The sequence below is a fragment of the Monodelphis domestica genome, chromosome 2, assembly GCF_027887165.1.
Source record: "Monodelphis domestica isolate mMonDom1 chromosome 2, mMonDom1.pri, whole genome shotgun sequence".
In the NCBI taxonomy this organism is placed as follows: domain Eukaryota; kingdom Metazoa; phylum Chordata; class Mammalia; order Didelphimorphia; family Didelphidae; genus Monodelphis; species Monodelphis domestica.
The window spans coordinates 428479557-428504066 of NC_077228.1; the positions used below are offsets into that span (position 1 = coordinate 428479557).

Here is a 24510-nt window from a genome sequence, read left to right on the forward strand (position 1 = left end):
ACTGAGCTACCTAACTGCCCCCTTTCATCTATTATTAAAGATGTTTCATCATGACTGAGGAGGGTACCTATGCCTTCCCTACTGTTAAGCCAGCATTCTAGCTCCTAACTTTATGCTTTAATTCAGTTTTGAAAGTTACTAAGGAAAACTTGTTTCATAGACGTTGAGGGACTTAGCCCCAAACCAAATAAGAAATAGTCTTATGACTCAGTTCCAGAATTTCTGACTTCAAATCCAGTCTATCCACTCTATGACACATCCTCTTACTTAAAAGCTCATTCCTGGAAAATGTACCTACTCCTCAACTCAGCATCCTTAGCTTCCTTCAGTACTTTCCTTCACAGTGTCTTTCCTGATTCCCCTGTGAAAGTCCCTCCTCAAGTTGTCCTGTGTTCACTTATCTATTTAACATGTTGTGTCTATTAGTAGAATCTAAATTCATTGAGGGCAGAGAAATTCTTCTTTAAAAAAAAATTGTAACCCGGTTCCTTAATACAATGCCTTGCACATAGCATATGCATAATGCACATTTATTTTATTGAATTAAAACCATATAACCCTAGAATAATAAAACTGATATTCCTACAGCTCAGGTCTGACCACCTAATTTCCCTCTCAAAATGTTCCAGTTGATCCCCATTGCCTCTCTCTGTTTACATTTCCTATTCAAAGCCTTCCACAATATTGATCAATCCATTCTTCCAGATTTATTACACATTACTCTCCACAAAACACGATGTTCAATCAAAACTAGACCTCTTGCTGTTTTTTACACGCAATATTCTGTTTCCCATCCATCTCTGTGATTTTCCATAGGGTGACACATCCCTAAAATGTATTCCCTCCTTATCTCCACCTCTTAAAATCCTTAGCTTTCTTCAGTTCATCTCCTGGGCCTCCTTTGGTCTTTCCTTGAACCCCTTCCTACCCATTCAGATAACTAGTCTGCTCCCAGATTTAATTGAATTTAATTGTAATTTGCATTTTTTAAATTGCACTGAATTATAATATTTTGTATTTGCTTAAATGTGTACATATTCCACCACCACCCCCAGCACCACCCCCCAGAAGATTATATGCTCCTTAATGCCAAGAATTCTTGGCTTGGGAGTTTGTTTGTTTTTAAGGCCCGTGATTATTGTATGGGAATTAGGAATTCTTTTTTTATATATCCCCAGAATCTAAAACATTGCCTAGCATATAGTAGATGCTTAATAAATACTTGCTGAATTAATGAATGGATAAGATATGTAATCCAACTACCTATTTTACAGATCAGGAATTTGAGGCTCAAAGAGCAGCTTGGCTAAGATCATGCTTCACAAAATCAGGATTCAAACTCAGGTCTTCTAACTCTATACTGTGCTGTTTCTCCTTGTTTTAAGTCTCATGCCTAGAGAAAGAGTAGATTCTTTCTGGCAAATGGAATGAAAGCCCATGGGGTCTGGCAGCTACCGCAAGGTGACAGCCAATTTGATGCATTTAAAAACATTCTACTGGTATTTAAAACCCATGTTTAAAGTGGTCAGGAGGGCGTTCCAAGGTTTCTCTGTTGAGCTCAGTGAGATTTTATTTGGCTGTCAGTGATAAATGCTGTACTGTACTTCGGCACTGACTGCAGCCCTGTGGGAATGGCGACCTGAACAACAAGGCTACCTGGGCTCACATACTGCTTTTCCACATTATTTTATTTCATTTCCTTTTTAAAACTATATTTATAGTTAAAATCATTTATTTAGTCTACCACGACCTATGTTACACTCACATACAGACATTCAAATCAGATCTGACTCTCTGACTTCTTTAGGAGATAACATAAATCCATAGAAGCAAACTGGTCTTCGGGATTAGGCTGGGTGGTGAAGTGTGGCTGACGACTTGGCGTATTGATGAGAGGAAATTTTCATGGGTGGGTTTGTTGCAGAATTTGTACAAGAAAGAGAAATAAAAGCCCCAAGAAGAGACATTTAGATCACAAGAACGAAAACATGGTGAATATTTATATACTTTTTGAAATATTCAAATGTCGAATCAATATTTGGTCAGGAACATAAGAACTCACAAAGAAATGAAGTCATCTTGAATAAAGCCCTCTGAAGTCAGAGAGCTTTTGTGATTCCATGTCTCTTTCTCAGTTTCTTCATCTGTAAATTTGTAATGATGCCTGGCCTCAGAAAGCTATGGGAATTAGCCTTTATCTCTTAGCCAAGTTACTCATATCAGAATTTTGTTATTGCTTTTATTCAGCTCCCTGTTTTCCAAGTCCTTTGCGGTTTATTTGAAGTCATGACTCCTGTGTATCTGATTACAGCTTAGTTTAAGAGAACAATTGATTATTCTGTATGGATCCATATACTCTCCAATTTTGCAATTTGTGTCTAGTTAGCACCAAAAGAGGTCTTTATAGCAACTTCCTCCTCTTTGCTAAACATGAATTTAGAAAAATACTTTGCCTTTTGATCTTTAAGACACCCATTTTTAATTAAAAAGAAAAAAAATAAATAAACTCTACCTGAAATACCTTATATAGAGAGGCTATTGTTTTCCCCACTTGAGGACATTTTTTTTGTTGTTGTTTTGGGTTTTTTTGGGTTTTTTTACATTTTTAAACATGAGTGAATTACGCTTAAAACGTCCTTCTGCAAGATAGGCTTGGGTGAAGATTGTACTTAGTACCTTGAAATCTGGAAAATTAAACTATATAAACTGATGATACAAACATATATATGTGTAAAATAATACACACAAGAATATGAAATTAGATAGTGAGGGGGGTAGAATGCTGGAGTTTTGAGTCAAGAAGATGAGAGTTCAAATCCCATCTCAAAAACCTAGTAACTATCTGACTCTGTACAAGTCACTTAACCTTATTTATTCTCAGTTTACTCATCTGTAAAATGGGAATGATAATAGCACCTACCTTACAAGTTGCTATGAGGATTAAAAATGATAATATGTATAAAGTATTTCACACTTTAAAAGTGTTATCTAAATTCTAGTTATTATTTATCATTATTACTTAGAGGTCACTTATTTTCATTTAGTTGAATGCAACAAAATCTAGAAATTGGGTGTCATAAAGACAAAGAATTGATCATAGATTTAATATTAGAAATTATTTTAGAGGTCATCTAGTCCAAATTCTTCATTTTACAGGTGAGGAAATGAAAGTGTAGAGAAGTTCAGTGACTACAACAAGATAACAAGTTGGTAAAACCCAAAGAAGGACTGTCAGAATTGTTGAATAATAGTATTGTACATATAATAGGAATTCAAAAGCTTTTTTTTTCAAAATGAATCAATGGGTGATAATAACAATAGTTTATATTTAGATACCAGCTTCAGGAAGGCTGATCAAGTCAATAATGCCTAGTGACTTGACTAGTTTCATGATCAGCAGCATCAGACAAGACTCATGCTAACTAAATTAAGCAGCACCTTCTCTGGGCTCACTCTCTCAACTGGCATTGGACTAGTAAATTAGGCTTCCTGGAGGGTAGAGAGACTACTTCATTCTGGAATTTAAATGTAAATCCCAAAAGTTCTGACTTTCAGAACTCAAGCAAACATTTGAGGTTGTTCCTCTAATGATAAGCTTTTCCAACAGAATATGTATATAAGATTTTATCTAAGATTTCTCTAATCTATTTCTCTAATATTTATATAAAAAGATATAAGGAAGAGGAGGCAACTGGGTAGCTCAGTGGATTGAGAGCCATGTCTAGAGATGGGAGGTCCTGAGTTCAAATGTGGCCTCAGACACTTCCCAGCTGTGTGACCCTGGGCAAGTCCCTTGACTCCCATTGCCTAGCCCTTACCACTCTTCTACCTTGGAACCAATACACAGTATTGATTCCAAGATGGAAGGTAAGGGTTTTAATTTTTTTTTAAAGATATAGGGAAGAAAGAAGTGGAAAATATCCCCCTCAAACTGAGGGCACATTTTTCCTGGGGAGAAGGGGTTTAAATATAAAGTGGTTGGTACCTAATACCCCTCCAACCCACAGGTGCACTCTTCATCTTGTACACACATAATAAGTTCCATGGGGAGAGTGAGCTCAACCTCTATGCATGAAGTTGCTGAAGAATATATGTAGGAATATGTTGAGATCATGGGGTAAAAGCCTTCCTGGCTACTCGTGCCTTCTCCTCGATAGTGCCTTGAATCTATTTTGTAAAGAGCAATGTAGGTACATGTTGTCTTGTCCAACTAGGCTGTAAGCTCTATGAGAACAGGAATTACTTTCACTTCTGTCGGTTTCCCAGGCACCTAGCAAAATATGTGCTATATAACCCGTACTTCATAAATAATTGTTGGCTGGTTGGCTAATTGGAATTGAGAAGGTCTAGAATTTGTCAGGTCAGCCTTTTGGAAGGCTCATTAGTGCCAGTCTTGAAGTCACTGAGAATAATCCCAGGGGATGGAATGGAGAGTAAGACAGAGAAATTGGTACAGAAAATTGGGAAACTGTCTTTCAGGCAATGGCAACAAAAATGAAAAGAGAGTAAGTAGTATAAGCAGATGGCATGGATATCAGAAAAAGAAGAGACAATTGAGAGATGATGACAGAATGGTATTCCAAGCATTCTACTTACTATAAAAATTAGGGACTGCAGATGCCCCTGAAAAATGTAGCTAGGGCAGGAAAGCTACAGAGCACAGGGAATAGAGCATTAGGACTGGAAACAGAAAGACCTGAGTTCAAATCTGATCTCAGATACTTACTAAATATGTATATGTGTGACTGACCTGAGACAAGTCACTTAACCCTGTTTGCCTCTTTTAAAAGTTATTAATAAATTAATACCAAAAAAACAACAGAATGCTAGGGAAATGTAGCTAAGAAACAAATCTTAGAAGCCAGGTTTCACTTAAGGTGCAAAGATAGGACATGTGTTTACAGAAAGCACAAAGGATTTAGCAGATTTTGCTTACAATAGGAAAAGGGTTCTATAGATCACCGTGGAAAGGAGTAACAGCATACAGCCATAGCAGGGTTAAAGCTGAGCTAGATAGGGAGGAAAGTAGAAGAGGAAATAGAATTACAAAAGAGTTGCATCAATGATGAAAATTGAGGATGACAATATAGATATTTCTCTATATAGAGAAATATTTATAATTATATTGTGAGGTAGGGAGTACAGTAATTTCATCCTCAATTTTACAGATGATGAAATTAAGATTCAGAAAGGTTTTTTTTTTATTTGCCCAAGACAAAAATTTAATATTATTAATAATATTTAAATAATATTTACTAAATAAAATAATGTTTAATAATTCAGATATTAAGTAAATGCTAGAGCCAGGCTTTTAACTAAAGTCTCTGAATCCACTACCTAATGTTCTTTAGAGATAACCATCAAGGATGTGGAAGCCAGACTGTTGATGATAGAAAAACAGTGAAGTACAGTAGAAAAACTGGTGGACTTGGAGTTCCAGGACTGAAATTCAAATCCAGACTCCACAACTTGTTAATGAAGAGACCTAACTTTTCTAGCCTCAGTTACTTCATCTGTAAATTAAATATATTGGAATAATTAACCTCTAAGTCCTTCTGGCTCTGCATCTATGCTTCTAAAATCTTATGGTCCATTACAAAGATTTTCTTTTTTTTTTCTCAGATGTGGTGGAAGGAGTGGAAGAAAGAAAAAAATAAATGCTTGTTTAAAAAAAATAATTTAAAAACTTAAAGGTTATAAAAAGATCCTATGACTAAGCAGGAAGAGATTTTGATAAAGCTGTGTTCCTATTGCTGGACAATCTCCCAAGCCCAGATTAGAGTGCTGATAGCTTTGTTCATGTGGGCAATACCTCCTCTCTAAATGCCCTCACAAACTTGACTTCTTGTGTGTTCAGCTACAGTTGCTGAGAGTAGTTGCTTCTAGTGGTTCATGATAAAACACTATTAGTTAGTTGATTATATATAAACACATTTATATATTTACTTATCTATGTATGACTATTTATATTTGTATATTTATCATATGTGTGTATATATTTACACATGTAAACTTTGTATGTTTTGTAAAACCTCCATGTTGTTCATACACCTAGAAATTTGGTCCTTTTTTTGCTTGAAGACAAGAACTATTTTCCTCTTTTATTTGTATCCCTAAATCCTAAGGCAATGCCTGATATGTAGGCAGCATTTAATCAGTGTTTGATTTATTGGTTAATTATCTATGTGTCTTAGGCACATAGGCAGATAGCAAATTTCCTAGATCTTTCCTAAGATCTTTTTATTTAAATCATGAGAGGGTAATGAAAAGAAAGGTTAAAAAACTTGCCAATTCACTTCAACTAAACTGTCTATATTTACATATATATGTATACATAACATATTAGTAGTATGTATTTTATATCTTACATACATTTAAATAGAGGAAGATTTACACACAGAAATATATATCTATATCTTTCCATCCATCCATCCATCCCTCTATCTATCTATCTATCTATCTATCTATCTATCTATCACCTGATCAAGATTGGCAAGCAAGATGAGTTTAATTCTCCATCACAGTTAAAATGACCCCTGCTAGCTTAAGAAATTATCTGTTCCCACATCTGATGTACCTATATTAGATAGAAAAAGTATAGGAATTTAAGTTCTAATGGCAACACCCAGTTCAGTTGACCATTTCTGCCTTTATTGCTCCCTCTTTAACACTTCACTGCATTCTATTACTTATGTTCTTAAGACTAGGAAGATTGGTTACCAATTCAGGTTAAAATCCTATTTGAATTAAAAAAAAACCTCATGATAGAGTATTACATTATTTTATGAACATAGCAGCTGCTAAGAGGTATTTTTTGTCCTGCTTTTGCATACTGCTCATTTTTCTACCAAATTGCACTGTCAACTTGACTTAGCATTCCTAGCACGTTCTTTATTTCCATTTTTCTCTTCCTTCCCTAGATCCTTCATGCTTTAACTGAAGTAATGGGCCTTACTATAAAACCACATTAGAGCTGCCAGTAACCATGCTAACAAAATGTGTTAAACGAAAATGAGTTGCAGACACAAGATGCAAGGAAAGGAGGTATTTTGTTATGATATGGATTGCAGAAGAGAGACTCAGGAAGGAAATGCAGAATATGAATTGATCATCATAGAGGAATTAACATTTATTGATAACATGAGATATTAAAATCAGTCAACAAACATTTATTAATAAGTTCCTGATATGTGCCAAATAGTGGTATTTTCCTAGCTCTTCTCTAAGATAAGGCAGTGTGGTGGCCCTAGGGACACAAATATAAAAGAAAATGAAAAAAATTTTTGGTTCCAAGGATCTTACATGCCAGCAGTTATGAAAACAATAACATATATTAAGTTTATATGAAACAAATACAAATAGATACAAGATAGCTATATTCCTAAGAATTTGAAAGGGAGGTATCAAAAAGTTGAATTTCAAATTCCCAAGAATTTGAAAGTTGAGGTTGTCAGGAAAGATAGATGATGCTTCAGGTGCATATTGAAGGAAGGAGAACATTCCAGGGATAGAGGTGGGCAGTGCCAAGGCATGATATAGGAGATAGAAAATAATGTGCAAGAACGGGGAAAAAAAGGCTACTTTGGTTGAACTGCAGAGTGTAGAGAGGGAAACAATATACATAGAGTGAAAAAGGGTTTCAAAGGACTTTAAAAGATAAATAGAGAAAATTATATTTAATTCTAAAAGTAATAGGAAGGAGGCAGCTAAGTATCACAGGGGGATAGAGCCCCAGACCTCAAGCTGGGAGGACTCAGGTTCAAATATGGTCTCAGACAGTTGCTAGATGTACAACCAGTCCCACTTTTGACACTAATTAGCCAAATCACCTTGGACAAATCACTTAACTTTTTTGTGCCTATTAACACAAAGGTTGTACTAGATAGTCTCTAATTCTTTTAGAATTAAGTCAATTAATCATAGTTGCCTAACTCTTGCCACTCTTCTGTCTTAGACTGCATACTAAACAGAAATAAGGATTTTTTTAAAAGGGCAATAGGAAACCACCAGAGTTTACTGAGCAGGGGAGTAATATGGTCAGCTCTCTGCTTCAGGAGAATTGCTTTGGTAGTTGGAGGATGTGCTAAAGAGAAGAGAGATTGTAGTCAAAGATATAAATAAGGAAGAGAAGGGGAAAAGTATATTTATTAAACTACTATGTGCCAGGTTCTTTTATGCACTGTACAAATGTTCTCTCATTTTAGAAACCATCCTAGGCAAAAGGTAATCAGGGTCAGAATTAAAATGAAAGGTATATAAGTAAAAAGAGTCCACATGTGAGAGATACTAAGGAAACAAAATTTGACAATTGATTGAATATATTGGATGAGGGAAAGTGAAAAAATGGAATATGGAAGTGAAAGATGGAATGTGGAAAGTAACACCAAGGTTATAACTGCAGACTAGAAGTGCCTAGTGGTGCCCTTAGTAGAAATAGAGAAGTTGGGAGTAGGAGTAGATTTTGAGGAAGAGATAATGAGTTCCATTCTTGACATGTAAATGGTGATGTAGGATTGAAGCCAGATAAGAGACTGAAACTATGTATAAAGATTTGGTAATAGCAACTAAATACATAGTAGCTAAAGAGGTCACCAAGAGAGAATAGAGAGAGAATTTTAGGACATCCAGAAGAGAATATTGATGGATACACACTTATGGGGCAAGATCCAGATGATCAATAAACAAAGGACACTAAGATGAAAGTGCTTTATGAAGACAGAAGAACAAGGAGAATGTGGCAAAAAAGTGACAAAAGGCCAGAGAAAAGAGAATATCTAGAAGAATTTAGTCAACAATATCAAACTCAATAGAAAGGTTGGAGATTCTTATGGGGAGAAAAACCAAAATAGGAGAGTAGAGCAAACAACTCAGCCAAACTCTACCGATATTCATATGCAAATAAGTTTACATTAAATTCTTAAATCAGATTTTGAAGCAGAAGAGACAACAAAAGGTTAGAGTGAGATATTTTTCCTACCTAAGACATCTTAGGAAGTCGGAAAGAAAGGCATATGACATTGGGTGGAAATCTGTCTTGAGTCCAGCCATGCAGTAACAGCAACAGTTTCAGAAGCTATCAGTTCAGAGATGGTAAGTGGTCAGACAACTAATCAGAAAGAGATTATATGGTATTCTTTGCTGGCACTAGGTGTATCTGGTGCTGATTGACAACTCTGTTGATCATAAACAGTTCTTGGTCATAGTTCCAGAGTGGAGAGGAGTGCTTATGGTCTGTCCCAATGGAGCAAGATCCCTGGTCACAGTTTGAAGTCAGAGAGGAATACTAATGCTTCTGGCTACAAGAAGGTTGGAGACCTGGTCATAGTTCTAGGGTCAAAAGGATTGTTAGTGCTTGTGACTGAAAAGGAGCAAGGGCCCTTCCTGAGTAAATACTAGAGCTCAGATAGAGAAAAGATGACCACAACTCTCCCAGAATAACACCACCTTGGAAGCATTGAAAACTTGCAGATCCCCAGAACTAACTCTGAAACAGTAGCACAAAAAAAGCCTGAAGCTTGGGACATTTTAACTCACCCCCAGATGAGCAGAACCCAAATTTAACTTGATGTTCAAAGTCAAAAAATAGGCTGGAAAATGAACCCACACAACAACAACAAAAAAGAACTTGACCATAAAAAGCTACTATGGTGTCAGAGAAGACCAAGTCACAATAATATAAAAACAGCTACAAGCAAAACCTCAAAGAAAAAGTACTAATTTGACTAAAGCCAAGCAAGAATTTATAGAAAAGTTAAAAAAAAAGAGATATGGATGGGGAAAGAAAATTAGGAACAGAAATGATGTTGATATTGTGAGAAGAAAATTAACATCCATGTCAAAGAGGCACAACAAATAATGAGTAAAATAACACCATTAAAAAAAAACAGAATTGGCCTAATGGTAAAAGAGGCACAAATTTCACTAATGAAAAGAACATAAAAGTTGAAATTGACTAAAAGGAAAAATACATGAAAGATCACAGAAGAAAATAATTCTTTAAAATTTAGAATTAAACAAATGGAATCTAATGACTCCAGGAGATTCTAAGAAACAATAAAACAAAATCCAGAGAATGAAACAAGAGGAGAATGTGAAATATCTCATCAGAAGAATACCTGATTTGAAAAACAGATCAAGAAGGGAAAGGTCCCTTCCCTCAAAGTTTATAATTTCATTAAGATGACAAAATCTAAACATGAAACATCTTGAGATAAGTTGTAAGTAATATTTCAAAAGTACAGTGTGTATCAAACCTCAGTTACTCAAAGCCTGGATTTCTATCTCTTTCATCCTTCCAGTATAGGATACTAAAAAGCAAATAAAAATATCTGAGGTGCATAATTAGGGTGGTAAACATTGAATATATCATCAGGTACAGTCGATGTCTTCATTTTGCAGAAATGATTATTTTTTCATTCTTTTTTAATCTTTATTACAAAAGATGGCTTAATAAAAAAAAGGAGAAAGAAGGGATATATTTACAAATGAAGGTGATATAAAAGTAAAATAACTTTTTAAAATAAGTGCTTGAAAAAATTCACAAATTTAAAAATGAAGAAGTAAGAAAAGGAGGGAGGAAGAGACCATAAGTAAAAATATGAGTCACAAAATACTTGTACTTTCTCACTGGCATCACCTTTGGGCAATAGCCCACATAAAAGTATACAAAATAAGACAGTACCAAAGGAAACATACTGCTAAGTATGAGAAGACATTTTAATAGCAGAGGTAGAAAACAAAACTTTTACAAGTAGATTAATTATGTTTGATGCCAGATTTTTCATCTTCAAACTCTGGAAGCATTTTTTATAAGATGGAGCCATCTTCTAGACCTCAGTACCACTTGTGGATGCCACTGCACAATGCAAAAACTGATCTATATAATGTTGACTTCAATCCATCAAGAAAACTTATTTATTTTCCATGTATTATATCTACAAATTTGGAAAGTTTAAAAATGGATTGAAGATGCAAAGAAGGAAATGTAGTCTCATAATAAAAAATCAAAACAAATTCTCCCACATATTATTAGAGCTATTCAAAAGTGGGATGGAATTTTTCCAAAGGCAGTGGACTCCTAGTTCCCCTCCTTGAAGATCTTAAGGCAAAGGCAGAATTCTTGTCAGATATCACAGTAAGGATTCCATTAGGATGTGGGCTAGACTAATGACTATTGAGCTCCCTTCCAATACTCAGATTCTGTGATAATGCATTTAGGGCAATTTCTATAAAAAAATTAATTTTTTCCAAAAAGTAAAAATGATATAAGGCAAGATCCAAAGGAAAGAATTAGCAAATCTTAATTGGATGGTAATCAGATTGTCTTGAACTCAACAGCAGGAAGTATAGAGGAGAATAAATATGTAGAGGGTAAAGCTTTCAAAGAATTGACTGTTACAAAGATAAAGAAACAATCTAAGCCTGAAAGTGTTCTCTGCTAGGAAAGTATAATAATGCATTACCATTTAGAAAGTATTAAATGAAAGAAAAATCCTGACAAGTACAAAAAATAGACACTATCAAGATAAAATAATTAACACTATATTCAGCCTCTCAAATCAGGTGAAACTAGGACGTTAACAATAGAAAATGTAGAGCTTTGACAGGCTTAGATTACCTACCTGATTATCTGAGTTCAGATCAAAAGTTTCCCCATTTGGGAAACTGTAATATTGCTCACTGGTTTGAGTTTTTCCCATGAGAGTTGAATCAGTGAATGCCGAAATTGCTTGTCCATCTGTAAATTCCCTGAGGTGTTCTCATCTTTCAGCTTTGAGTGCTGCCAATTAGTACTTAAGAAATTTGTAACTAAATATGTCTTTATAACATATATTCTTCAACTTGATCCTTCAGTTAAATCATCACTTACTTATATGTAATAACATCACCTAGCATTGATTGCGTTGAAGACTGTTTTGTCAATGCTATAGAGATTAAAGGATTTAAAAGAAACCAAACTTATCCCTTTGATGGGTAGGCTAGTATAGATGAAAGGGGAATCTTTAAAAATGTAAATGCAGTTTTAAATAAGAAATTTGAATATGTTGCCTTTTCCTCAAATGAAACTTGAAAGTTTGTTTTGAGGTTCTAATAAAATGGCAGAAATTTTTCCCATTTCCACTGTCATATTGGTCCATTCCTTTGGTAAATACGAATTGAATATCTGCTATGTATTTGTGCCAAGTATTGGTCTGGGTGTAAAGGGGAATAAAAAAGACTTTATACTTTAGTTCTGCTAAAGAAGTGAATAAAATGTGCATACTTTTTGATTCAGATATTTTACTGAGGCATATGTGCTAAGGAAATAAAAAATCCCACATACAGCAAAATATTCGTAGAATTTTTTGTGATAGCAAATAACTGAAATCAAAGTAGAGCCTCATCATCTATCCGTTATGAAGTGGACAATTTTCTTCTTTATTAATCAGCCTTCTGAAATTATGGTTAATCTTTTAGTTGGTCAAAGTTCTTAAATCTTTGAGAACTGTTCATTTTTACAATGTTGATGCTCCAGAATAAATTGGGTTTTTTTGGTCATGTTCATGTCTCTCTAAATCAATTCATATAAGTCTCATCTCTTTGAAACCTTTTTATAAAAAATATTCTTACAGAACAGTATTATTCCGTTATATTATCATGCCACAATTTGATCAGTTGTCTTCCATTTGGTATAAAAACTTTTTCAAATATAAAGAATGATGAGGGTTACTATGTGACTCAGTAGATAAAGAGACACTCCCTAGCTATGTGATGCTGGGAAATTCACTTAACCCTTGTTGCCTACCCCTTTACTCTTCTGCCTTGAAACCAATATTTGGTATTGCACCTAAGACAGAAGAATTTTGTTAATTTGTTAGGGGCATAGAGAAGGCATAAAACTGCCTTCAAATTACATACAATCTAGAAATGTCTTGTTGAGTCATTTCAGTCATGTCCAACTCTTCATGACCCCATTTGGGGTTTTCTTGGCAGAGATACTGGAGTGGTTTGCCATTTACTTCTCCAAATTCATTTTATAGATGAGGAAACTGAGCCAAATAGGGTTAAGTGACTTGCCCAGGAGCACACAACTAGTAAATGTCTGAAGTTAGACTTGAACTCATGAAAATGAGTCTTACTGATTCCAAGTCTAGTGCTCTAAACTCTGTACCACCTACCTGCCTCATTAAGTAATGAATGCCACATTGTTTTTCCATCTTCACCTTGGAAATGTACAAAATTTACTCCTGTGGCAAATATTCAAGTACCCTCCAGAATAGATGAATGATTGGGGTATATAGAAAGAAACGTATACTTGCTTAAACCAAAGTAGTGACAGGAAATTATGAGGAAAAGGGAATACTAAACATTATTCCATCAAATCCATGAATTCTGTGTGTTCTCTCAATTGTCCTTGTGCAAACTTCCCAGTTTAATTGATTTGTATCTTACTGAACTTAAAATCATATGGAATGTGACAAAATGATCCAGAGGCTAGATGTTAATCAGCTATGTTTTCTTTCTTAGGATATTAATGAGTGCATTCTTGAAAACTATCCAGAATGTTCCAACCCAAGATTATTTTATATCATACCATATTTTTGTGGACAACATCCAAGATGCAGGTAAAGATCTAGTTATATTGGGGGTGGGCGTATGTTTGAGAAATATCATTCTTATCTGGATTTTTACATTTAAATTTTTAATTTTAAAAACTTGAATTAGAAATTTTAATTAACATTTAAAAAATAAAAATGTAAATGATCTATTTTGAAATATAATATTTTGTTTGCCTGTTTGTTCATCTTAATACAGAACAAGACTGGCTCAGAACATGGTACTTTTGAGTAACTTACTGTATGAAAAACATGCTAGAAGCCATGGAGGATATAATGAGAAAGATAAAACAATTGGATTGCCTTTAGAAATGTTACTTTTCAGACCCACAGGTCTACAGCTGAGGAGACTGGGATTCACCTGACATGCTGCTCCCCCAAAAAAGGCCTCATTTCTGGCTGATGTGCCCCTTGAGACATCACTAATGCTTTCTCTTTCTCTTCCTCAATGATGTTTTCTTGACCTTCCTCTTTGTGCACTTCCCCTACCTTTGCATTGTTTTATTTTCAGATTTAGTTCCCTACTTTATACTTAGTTTTTGTGAACTCTTGGCTTTGATCTTGACCTCATTCTCCACTTCTCTGCCTGATTTTCTCCAGTCTTGGACCATGCCTTCCTTCCTTTCCAAACCCCTCAATTGTTGCTAATTTCAACATACATTGACCCCATTCACCCCCTAACTTCTGCACTGCTTTTAACTTGATAGAAGACAAAACCAATAATTTTATTCAATGCACAAAACAAAAATAACTCCTCCACCCTATAGCTTAGACAGTGAGTGTTGTTTTCTACTCTCTTGGCTTGTCTTTGAGCCTCTGGAACTACAATCCCAGAACACTGAGCACCACTAATATCTGGGCCAGACCACAAAAGAACTGGCGACACTCTGGGGAGCCCTGGAGGCCTTGCAGGAAGTGAACAAATGAGACAGGCAGGGCAAGAGGCCACACTACATGATGCCAGCCCCTTAACAAGAATTGGAGATAGGACACACCTGCCTGGACTTTTAGAAAATTTATTGATTAGTAGAGATTGCCACCAACCAATTACACTTTTATTTTTTTTAATCTATTTTATTTTCAAACTATTTACAAATCTTTGGACCTTCCTAAGATTCTGTCTCTGGTTAAGTCACAAAATTTTTGTAGTTTTTAAAGTATTTTTATGCATTAGGGATTCTATGTACTTTCGGGAAAGCCAACATGACTCAAACCTACTGTCGTAGGTTACAACACAATTGTCATCTGCCACCACATTTTGATGGTAAGCTAAATAAGCCTATTCAAAATCTTAGATGTCATCAGCAGGAATAGACTTGGGTTTGTTGGCTGGCTTGCCAAAACCTGAATGCCAGTGGGTCCCCCAGGAAACTATTGAGCCAAGATATCATCTCTTTCCCAGTTATGGAAGGTGATAAGTCCTGTGGTGTACCAGGTGGCAATTAGGATTCCTCTTTGTAAGGCATATCCATTCTAATGTCCATCAGTTATTTCAGCATGCTGACCTGGACACTAAACTACAGCCACCAATCCCTTGCTCATCTCTACTAATTGTGGATGTCCCATTAGAATGTATAATTTAAGCCCTCTGGAACTCCAGCAATGGGATTTCCTCCAGGATATACTAGAGTAGGGAGATCTGAACCTGAAAAGAAAACATAAGAAATGGCATAAAAATTGTGTGCCTTGGTGGTGGGGGGAATCTTCCCACCAAAACATGGTCTTGAAATCTGGCAAGAGAATCTGCAAGTAAAGAGTATCCAAACCCACAACAAGGAAGCTGCATCTAAGGGAGGGAGAGACATGGCTGGTCCATTGCTATCTTAAATGAATGCCATCTCTTGCTAAAAACAAATCATTATCTGCCAATGTTCCACTTTCTTCTCTTTACATGGTATTAATTTTTCCCAATTCCATTTCTTTTCTCATTTCTTTATTGCGGCCCCCCCCATTTCCTTTGCTCTTAATCAAAGATGTCTTTGAAGTAAGGACTCTGATTTCTCTAAAGATTGAGTCATTTTCTTTCTTGGGAGTCAGCTCCTTGAAAGTAAAATGTGTCTTGATTTTGTGCTTATATTCCCAATTCCTAATACAATGCCTGGTACCTAGGACCATACCATACTATCATAGCCATAAGTAAATGTTTGTTGACTGACTGACTGACTCCACAGGGTAATCCCAGATTTTGGTCAGTGTTTTAGCTTATGCAGGAGTATACTGGACTCAAGAAACCGTTAGAATAAAAAGATTGAGATACATGTAAAACCCAGTGGAATTGCTCATTGGCTTCAGGAGGGGAGAGGAGAGGGAAAGAACATGAATCATATGACCATGGGAAAATATTCTAAATTAATTAATTAATTAAATAAATACATTTAAAAAAATAAAATAAAAACCTTCAAAAAGGAATAAAAAGACTAAGTTCTTTATTTATGACTATAAAGAACACCCCTGAAATAGTAGTTCAATTTAAAATTTAATAGCTTAAAACTGCTCTAAGACTTTTGGGACATCCTATATTACTATAGTTTTAATGTCAGTTATGATTTTCCATGTTTAGAAAGAAGTCATAATTTATATGTTTTATAATTAAAGAGTACTTCATAGACCATCCAGGCCAAGTCCTTTATTTAACAGATGAAGAAACTGAGGTCCAGGGAGAAGTAACTTCCCAAGGTCACACAGGTAGCATCAGAGGCAGGATTTAAACCCACATCTTCCCATTCCAGAGTTGTTGCTCATTTCATTATAACATGTGACTTCAAAAGTATGTGACCTCATTTCTAGAATTATATTATGATTTCCTGATTTGACTAGATGTGCTTTTCATTAACACAGGCATAATTTGTGAGTAAGTGCTGCTAGTTACTCAAACCAATTTTTCCTTAATTAGATCAGTTAAGGCTTTGGTTGTCTTTTTTAAAAATTCTATTATTTGGGTAACCAATTATAGTAATGATGTAAATGGAAAAAATAACAATAAAACAATTGATTCTGAATACCGTAAAATTCTATTGAGTAACCTTGGTGCCATAAAAGAGATATAAAAGGCACAGACCCACCCCCTTCTTTACAGAATGAAAAAATATGGTTAATGAATCCTGTGTATCTCAGATTTTTCTGGTATGTTTGATTCATTTTGCTGAATTGTTTTTTCTCTCTTTACCGTTTGCTATAAATGACATATCTCTGAAAAGGGATGGGTTAAGGCTATATTGAAAAATGCAAATAATATAAAAAACAAATTTTTAAACAAGAAAACAAAGAAACTTGGGGGAAATATTAGTCATGCCTATCTGTGTAGAGAAGTAAAATTGAAATTAATTTTTGGAATTCTGTTTCTGCATTCCTAGCTAGAATATTTTTACTTAAAATTAATGTCTCTCTTCACAAAGGGAGCCTGGTGAATGGGCCCTTGAAAGAGCAAAGCTGAATGTGAATGAACATTTCCTGCTTGTGGGAATCCTCGAAGAGCTGGAAGATGTACTGCTTTTACTGGAAAGATTTTTACCTCATTACTTTAAGGATGTGCTCAGTATCTACAAAAACCCAGGTGAGGTTCTTTGGATGAGTTTTCACTTGAGACAGGCAATTGTCAGAAAGTGTTTGGGGTCAAAAGAGCATTGAGAAGATCTTGAAGTCATGACAAGAAATAGTTTGTTCCATTAATAAAGGAAATTTCTTCAAGCTTGAGCAGGAAGCCCAGAAACCAAATTCAGGTTTCAGGTTCAAATAGATACTTAAATTATCTTAAACTCTTTATTTCTGTTTCTTTATTTGTCAGATGGGTTGGAGTAAAAATACAATTGGCCTACATCTTAAGAATGCTGGGGAGTGGGGGGGGGAGGAAAGGGGGGAGAAATTATCAACCAAGGAGTCTAAGAGCTTTTAAATCTATAAGTGAAAAACCACTTCATACATACAATGTTGTGATAAAATACTTCTGGGTCCTACTTTCGTTTGTCAGAAACATCCTGATGTTTTTATTCCTTGTGATCAATCTAACAGCAAAGGAAAAGGGAAGTTGTGAGTTACATAAATGCCATGTGGGCAAATTGAGTGGTTTCCAGATAAGATCAAGAAAAACAATAGGATATGGCAGAGCTAGTATGAGAACAGATTGGAGCTTCTTTCTAAAGCCGGTAAAGTTTAAATTATCTTTTACTGAATTAATTTATTTTTTTCATCTTTCCCACAGGGGAAAAGATAAGCAACCTTTCCCATTCTCTTTAATCTCTTTTCACCTGAGCAAACCTTTTATTCTGACATATGTATGTATGTTGAAAAATTACATACATACATACATATATAGTATATAGATGATATGTGTATATATAAGAGAGTGAGAGAGAAGACAGACAGACAGAGAGGGAGAGAGACAGAGAGAGAGAGAGAGAGAGAGAGAGAGAGAGAGAGAGAGAGAGAGAGAGAGAGAGAGAGAATGGATGGAATTCCTGTTTATAAAAATTATAAGGAACTAGTTAAAAAAAACAGAGAAGTATATTTATCTGCATATAATCTGTTTCCCTAATAGAAGAGGAAGTGTTATGTACTGTACGCTAAAGTCAGAAGAGATCTGAGTTTAAATCCCAGTTCTAACATTTATCTGCTGTGGTTCATCAGACCATGTTATTTAACTTCTCTGACTCTCAGTTTTCTCATCTGTAAATTAGCATAATGATACTAATCTATGTTCTGTTTACCTCAACTTATCATCAAGATAATAGCTAGCATTTATATAGCTCTTCAAGTCTTACAAAGCATTTTTTACAAATATTAAATCATTTTATCCTTACAATAATTCCAGGTGGTAGGTGTTATTATTTTTATGGATAAGGCAAATGAAATTAAGTGACTTGCCCATGGTCCCATAGTTAATGAGTAGCTGAGGTTAGATTTGAATTTGGGACTTCCTGACTCCAGGTACAGTTCTCTGGCTACCTAGCTACCCCACTTGCATGTGAGGAGGAACATACTTTGTAACACCAATGTGCTATGGAATATATATATATATATATATATATATATATATATATGTATATTCTATGGAATATATGCAGAGGTATACATATATATATACATATGTATATATATATATATATATATATATTCCTCTGGGTATGTGTGTATACATGCATATAGGAGTAATAGAATGTCTTGAAGAACACAGAAGGGTCCTAATAGAAGAACCATAATAGAAGTATCTTGAAGACAGTTTTTTCTTCTTCCTAACCCAAGTACTTAGTAGAGTGCCCCATATATCAATATATTGCAAAAGAGCATTTGGGAAACTTAAATGCTATTAAGTTTATTATTTAACTTCCCTAAATGGCACAGTATGTAGAGTGCCAGAAGAAGATTCATTTTCCTACATTCAGATTTGGTACTCAAGACACTTATTAGCTGAGTGACTCTGGGAAAGTCACTTAACCCTGTTGGCCTCAGTTTCTTCCTCTGTACAATGAGCTGAAAAAGGAAATTTCAAACCACTCCAGTATCTTTGCCAAGAAAACTCCAAGAATTAGACATGACTCATAAACCACTGAAAATGTTCTTGCTTTTGTAAGCTTAGGATCCTTAGTGTTATGTGAATAAATATTTATTAAATACTGAATGTATAATGAGCATGAACTGAGTGTGGAGGGATATCCCAAGGTAACAAGGTATAGTCCCTACTTTCATGGACTATACTCTCGTGTACAATATAATTCAAATAGAAGCAGTTTTAATAATGACCAACATGTGGCAAGTGATTAAAAGGGATGAGGAAAGATTATTAGTAAGTAGGAGGATCCATCAATAGGCTTCCTAGAGAAAGTGGGATTGGAATTGGACTTTACAGGATGGGTAAAAAATGAACAGGTTGAGAGACAAGAGAGAAAATTCCAGGTCTAAGCAGGAACTAGCCCAAGCAGATATAGAAAAGCAAAAAAAAAACATAGCATATGTTTGGTGAGTAGTTGAGAATTCCTGAGTAAGCATTACTAATTGTTGCCCAGTTTGGAATAGATATTACCAACAATTGAGGCAAATTTTATAGAATGAATGCCTTAGTAGATTTTGCCTGCCTCAATGACTCAAGATGAGTTGTAGCCCAAACCTAAGAGTCCCGAGTAGAGCAAGTGGGAAGAATACTCCAGTTTAGAATGATATAGATAACAGATATGTGTCTGTGTTATATATCTCCACAAGTATATCAGCATGCACCAGAAATCAAGGCAGGTAGGTGTCTCAGTGGAAAGAATGTGGGACTTGGAGACATGGAGACTCATGTTTTAATCCTGTCTCAGACATCAATTAGATATAAGGCAAATTGCTTAACCTCTCTTGGCTTCAATGTTCTCAACTATAAATGAATATAATTAATATATGGCATAGGGTTGTAATGAAGAACAAATGAGATACCATGCTAGATGCCATGCAAGTCTTAAAGCACTATATAAATAAATGCTTGTTTTGATTATTAGTTTTCTTTTTTGTAATATTTCATTTTCCCCAAATTACATATTTTAAAATTTTAAATATTTTTTAAAATGTTGAATTCCAAATTCTCTTCCTCATTCCTTTTTCTCCTGCCTTCCCAAGATGGTAAGCAATCTGATATAGAGTTTGCATGTGCCATCTTATAAAAAATTTTTCCATATTAGTCATCTGTGGAAGAAAAAGCAACTAAAAATAAAATTAAATGTAATATGTTTTGTTCTGCATTATTATTATTAAACTGAATAATAGTTCCTTAGTTGTGTCTCTCTTTTAATTACTAGGATCACAGCAGTATGGATTTCACCTCTTTTTCAATGTAAAGGAGCAGTATTTAAGCTACATTGTAGATTAAACAGGACTGATTTCTGAGGTTAACCAATTATTTTTAACATGGATAATAGGGAGAAAGAAATGTCGTCTAAATTCTTAACAAGTGTCTAAGGATGGTACCAAGTACTCTTCAGAATAACTCCTGCTTGTAAGTCAAGGACTGTTTTTAAAGGTCTATTTTATTCTTTACATATATAGAAAAACAGGGATGATAAATAGAACTCGGGTGTAAATACTGTCTTCTTTTTATTTTGAAAAAATGATAATTGAGTCCTAGATTTACAAGTGTATTAATTCCCTTTCTGGGGACATATGCATGCCAAAATACACAAATTTGGAGGTTATTAAAACAGTGATAAATATGCAGTACAAGAAATTTCGGCACCCAAGACCTGCAGGAAAATTAAAGTTTTCACAATCAATAAAAATGTCATATTGAGCTATTCCATATATATATACAGCAGAGTTAAAGTTTAACATTTTATAGTACATAGTGATATGTTTTAATCCTTTGGCAGGAGGGCATTTCTGAAGGAGTATAGTATAGGAGAAAACACTGAACTGAGCCAGGCTAGTACCAGTTCTGTCCTAAAGTGGCTTGACCTTGGACAAGACTTAACCTCTCTGTGGTTCTGTTTCCAGGATATAAAATGTAGGAGATGGATTAAATGAGTTTAGAAATACATGCCAGACTAGCAGGTAGAATATTAACATCCTAGTAACATTTCTCCCACTTTTTAATATGACCTTTCTCAACCTAGAAGAACTTCAGTTTCCTCATCTTTGAAATGGGGATATCTGTTCCTCTGCCTTCACAAGATTGTTGCAAGGGTCAAATGAGATAATGGATGTGAAAGTTCATTATTAAATCTAAAGTTTAGAATGTAGAATATTAGTATCAAAAGTAGCAATATATTCCTACATGGCAGAATGGTTTTACTCTTTCATTATTTGTCTTTCCATCAATAAGTGTTGTGTGGGAAGAAAAGGAAGGAAGGAAGGAAGGAAGGAAGGAAGGAAGGAAGGAAGGAAGGAAGGAAGGAAGGAAGGAAGGAAGGAAGGGAGGGAGGGAGGGAGGGAGGGAAGGAGGAAGGAAGGAAGGAAGGAAGGAAGGAAGGAAGGAAGGAAGGAAGGAAGGAAGGAAGGAAGGAAGGAAGGAAGGAAGGAAGGAAGGAAGGAAGGAAGGAAGGAAGGAAGGAAGGAAGGAAAAAAGGAATGAAGAATGAAGGCACGAAGGAAGGAATGAAGGAGGGAGGGAGGAAGCATTTCAAAATATTTCCCAGTTGATCTTGAAATTGGTCCATAATAGTTTCCACTTAGACAAGCTGCCCTAGTTGTGTTGCATATTCAGCTTGGAAAATACTAATTAGTGTCTTTAGTCCTGAGCCTTAATTCTGAACCTAATACTCCAAGTGTACCTTTTTCTCCTGTTGCTGATGGCCTCAAACTAATCACTCCATGCTCTCAGTTCTATAAGATTTTCTACATTCTCATCTACTTTCATCATTACAAAACAGACTGAAGCCCTACCTGCTGGACACTGTCATATCTTGTTTCTTTGGGGGATAAAAAGGAAGGGTGAATCCTTTAACCAGCTGAGGAGGTACCTGGGTAGCATAGTAGATATAGTCTTGGACTTGGAGTCAGCAAGGCATGAGTTTAAATCTAGTCTCAGATACTTACTAGCTGTGTGATCCTGAAGAAGTTACTGCCTACTCTCTGTCTAACTCTGTTTCCTCAGTTGTAAAATGGGAATAACAATAGTACCTGCCTCCTAGGGTTGTTATGAGGACCAAACAAGGTAATATGTATAAAATGCTTAACACAATACTTGGTAATATAGTAGAATATTAATAAAGCTTATTAAATCCTTAATATCCTGAACTAAATTGACCCCAGTCATATTTCATCAATTACAAACCAGTGAAATAGAATATCTCCGCAAATGCTCAGGATAACTATAGAGCCTCCCTCTTTCCAAATGATGTCAAGACTGGACTTATTTTTATTTAACAATCTTTTCACAAATCTACCACAACTCCCTGAAATGTTCACAGGCTGGTCCTTCGCAATGAAGTTCTTATTCCTTCATTTATAATCTTTTTTATTCATTAATAAAATAATATTGACCAGACAAGTAATCAAAATGACATTTTCAACAACTGATAAGAATTCACAATCCCCAGCAAAAAAAAATGTATTTCTATCAAGGAAATTTTTGCCCAATGCCTTCTTAAGAGCATGCATAATAAAGGATTTCTAAGGTCAATTATCTAGGTGAAATTTTTCAATGGGTTATTGCTAAAAAAGCAATTGCCCCCTACTGGATATTCTTATGCTTCCTTTTTTCTGAAAGATGATTAAATTTCTATTTTTTCCTATAAGTAGATTTTGGGCAAATGCCTGTGGCTTTAGTAGACTTTTTTTTTTTTAAAAATAAGGACTATAGGTTGAAGTCCCTTAAAAAAAAAGAGCTTTGTTTGTTTTATTTTTTAAAAAGAGCTTTACTGTTCTCCTTTACAGTACCATATATCACATAAAGTGAAGGTAATAAATTAATAGTTTGTCCAGAAGGTGGCATCATCTCTCCATTTTTTCAGGATTAAAAGAAATTATAATTTGCAATAGGAAGCCCAGATGTACAGTGTTTGAACAAATAGATCTTGTAACTCATTTACACACAAACACACACACACACACACACAGAGCTAAATATCAAGAGACCTAGTTTGGTAGGATCTGCCAAACCTTCCATTCCTCCATCAGAGCCTCCATGACCTAGTTATAATCTAGGCTGCTTGAGGGGAGTTTTAATATTATAGTTTCTTTTGCAATTAGATTAGATTTTCACACCAGTTCCAAAAAAAGAAAATGCTTTTTTTTTTTACTTGAAAATTTAAAAAAGTCATGAGTTCACAAAACTTGAATTAATCAATACTATCTTTCTATCACATCCATCCCTTCCTATTTTCTCCCTATACTATTAAACTAAGAAATATACCCAAGCCACAGCTCTATAACTATTCACCACAAAAAGGAATTAATAGAGATTCTTACTGCACTAACACAACTTTCCTTAAGCAATAAACGATTGCCTTTCCTAACCGAGGCATAAGCAGACCTCTGATTTATGATTCTGACAGCTCTTCATCCCTGCTATATGACATCAACATCTGTCATCTGTTAATGTAGTCCCTGCATATTAGGTTAGGTGCAGTCTTAGTCTTTAATGATGTCTCTACATTATTGGACACCAAAGGTATCCTTTAAAAAAAAAACTAAAGTGAACTAAATCCTTAGGTTAGTCCTTCTTTCCTGGTTTAAGTCACTGATTTTCCGGTCATAAAGTTCATCTTATCTTCATTCTGTTGATGAACTTTTTATTCAGGAGGTACTCTTTTAGTAAATATTTATGTAATACATTTTAGTTAATGAAATATTTTTGTATTAATGTATTCTAAATATTCAGATGATAGACATCATGCCAAGTCACTTAACCTCTTAGTGTCCAAAGGCAACTCTAAAAGTCTATGTGATGAAAGCATTACCAATTTGTATAGCTAAAGGCAGTTTCTATACAATTAATTGCCTATAATGAAGTCACCAATATGTCTAACCCCCCAAAAATGCACATAAAATGTTACATATATTTAATTAAACCAAAAATCTCAATTTATCAAATGACTTTGCTGTTGCCATTTCAGTCATTTCTGATTCAGTAACCGATTTGAAGTTTTCTTGGCCAAGATATTGGAGTAGTTTGCCATTCCTTTTCCAGATCATTTTACAGTTGAGGGAAATGAGGCAAACAGGGGTAAGTGACTGGCCCAGGATCACATAGCTAGTAAGTGTGTGAGGCCAGATTGTAAACTCAGAGAGACAAGTCTACCTGACTCTAGGCCTGGCACTCTATCCATTTTACCACCTAGATTCCCCTGATTTAGGAAATAGGGATAGGACAAAGATGTAGGGATTTTGGAACAGGCATATAGAGATAGGAATAGGCACTAGATCTTGGATTTCATTGGTATAGAGAACTCCTGAGTAAGGAAATACCCTCTAATAGAAAGAATTATTCATTTGGCAGAAATCCACTGTACAG

General features: G+C 35.0%; 1 protein-coding gene across 1 annotated transcript in view; it reads left to right on the forward strand.

Moving 5' to 3' along the window:
- Positions 1-24510, forward strand: part of UST (uronyl 2-sulfotransferase) — a 396229-nt gene that overhangs the window by 324196 nt on the left and 47523 nt on the right. The window contains exons 6-7 of the mRNA XM_001370770.4: positions 13507-13604; positions 16991-17148. Of these exons, the coding sequence (XP_001370807.1) occupies positions 13507-13604; positions 16991-17148 (256 nt within the window). The remainder of the gene's footprint in view (positions 1-13506; positions 13605-16990; positions 17149-24510) is intronic.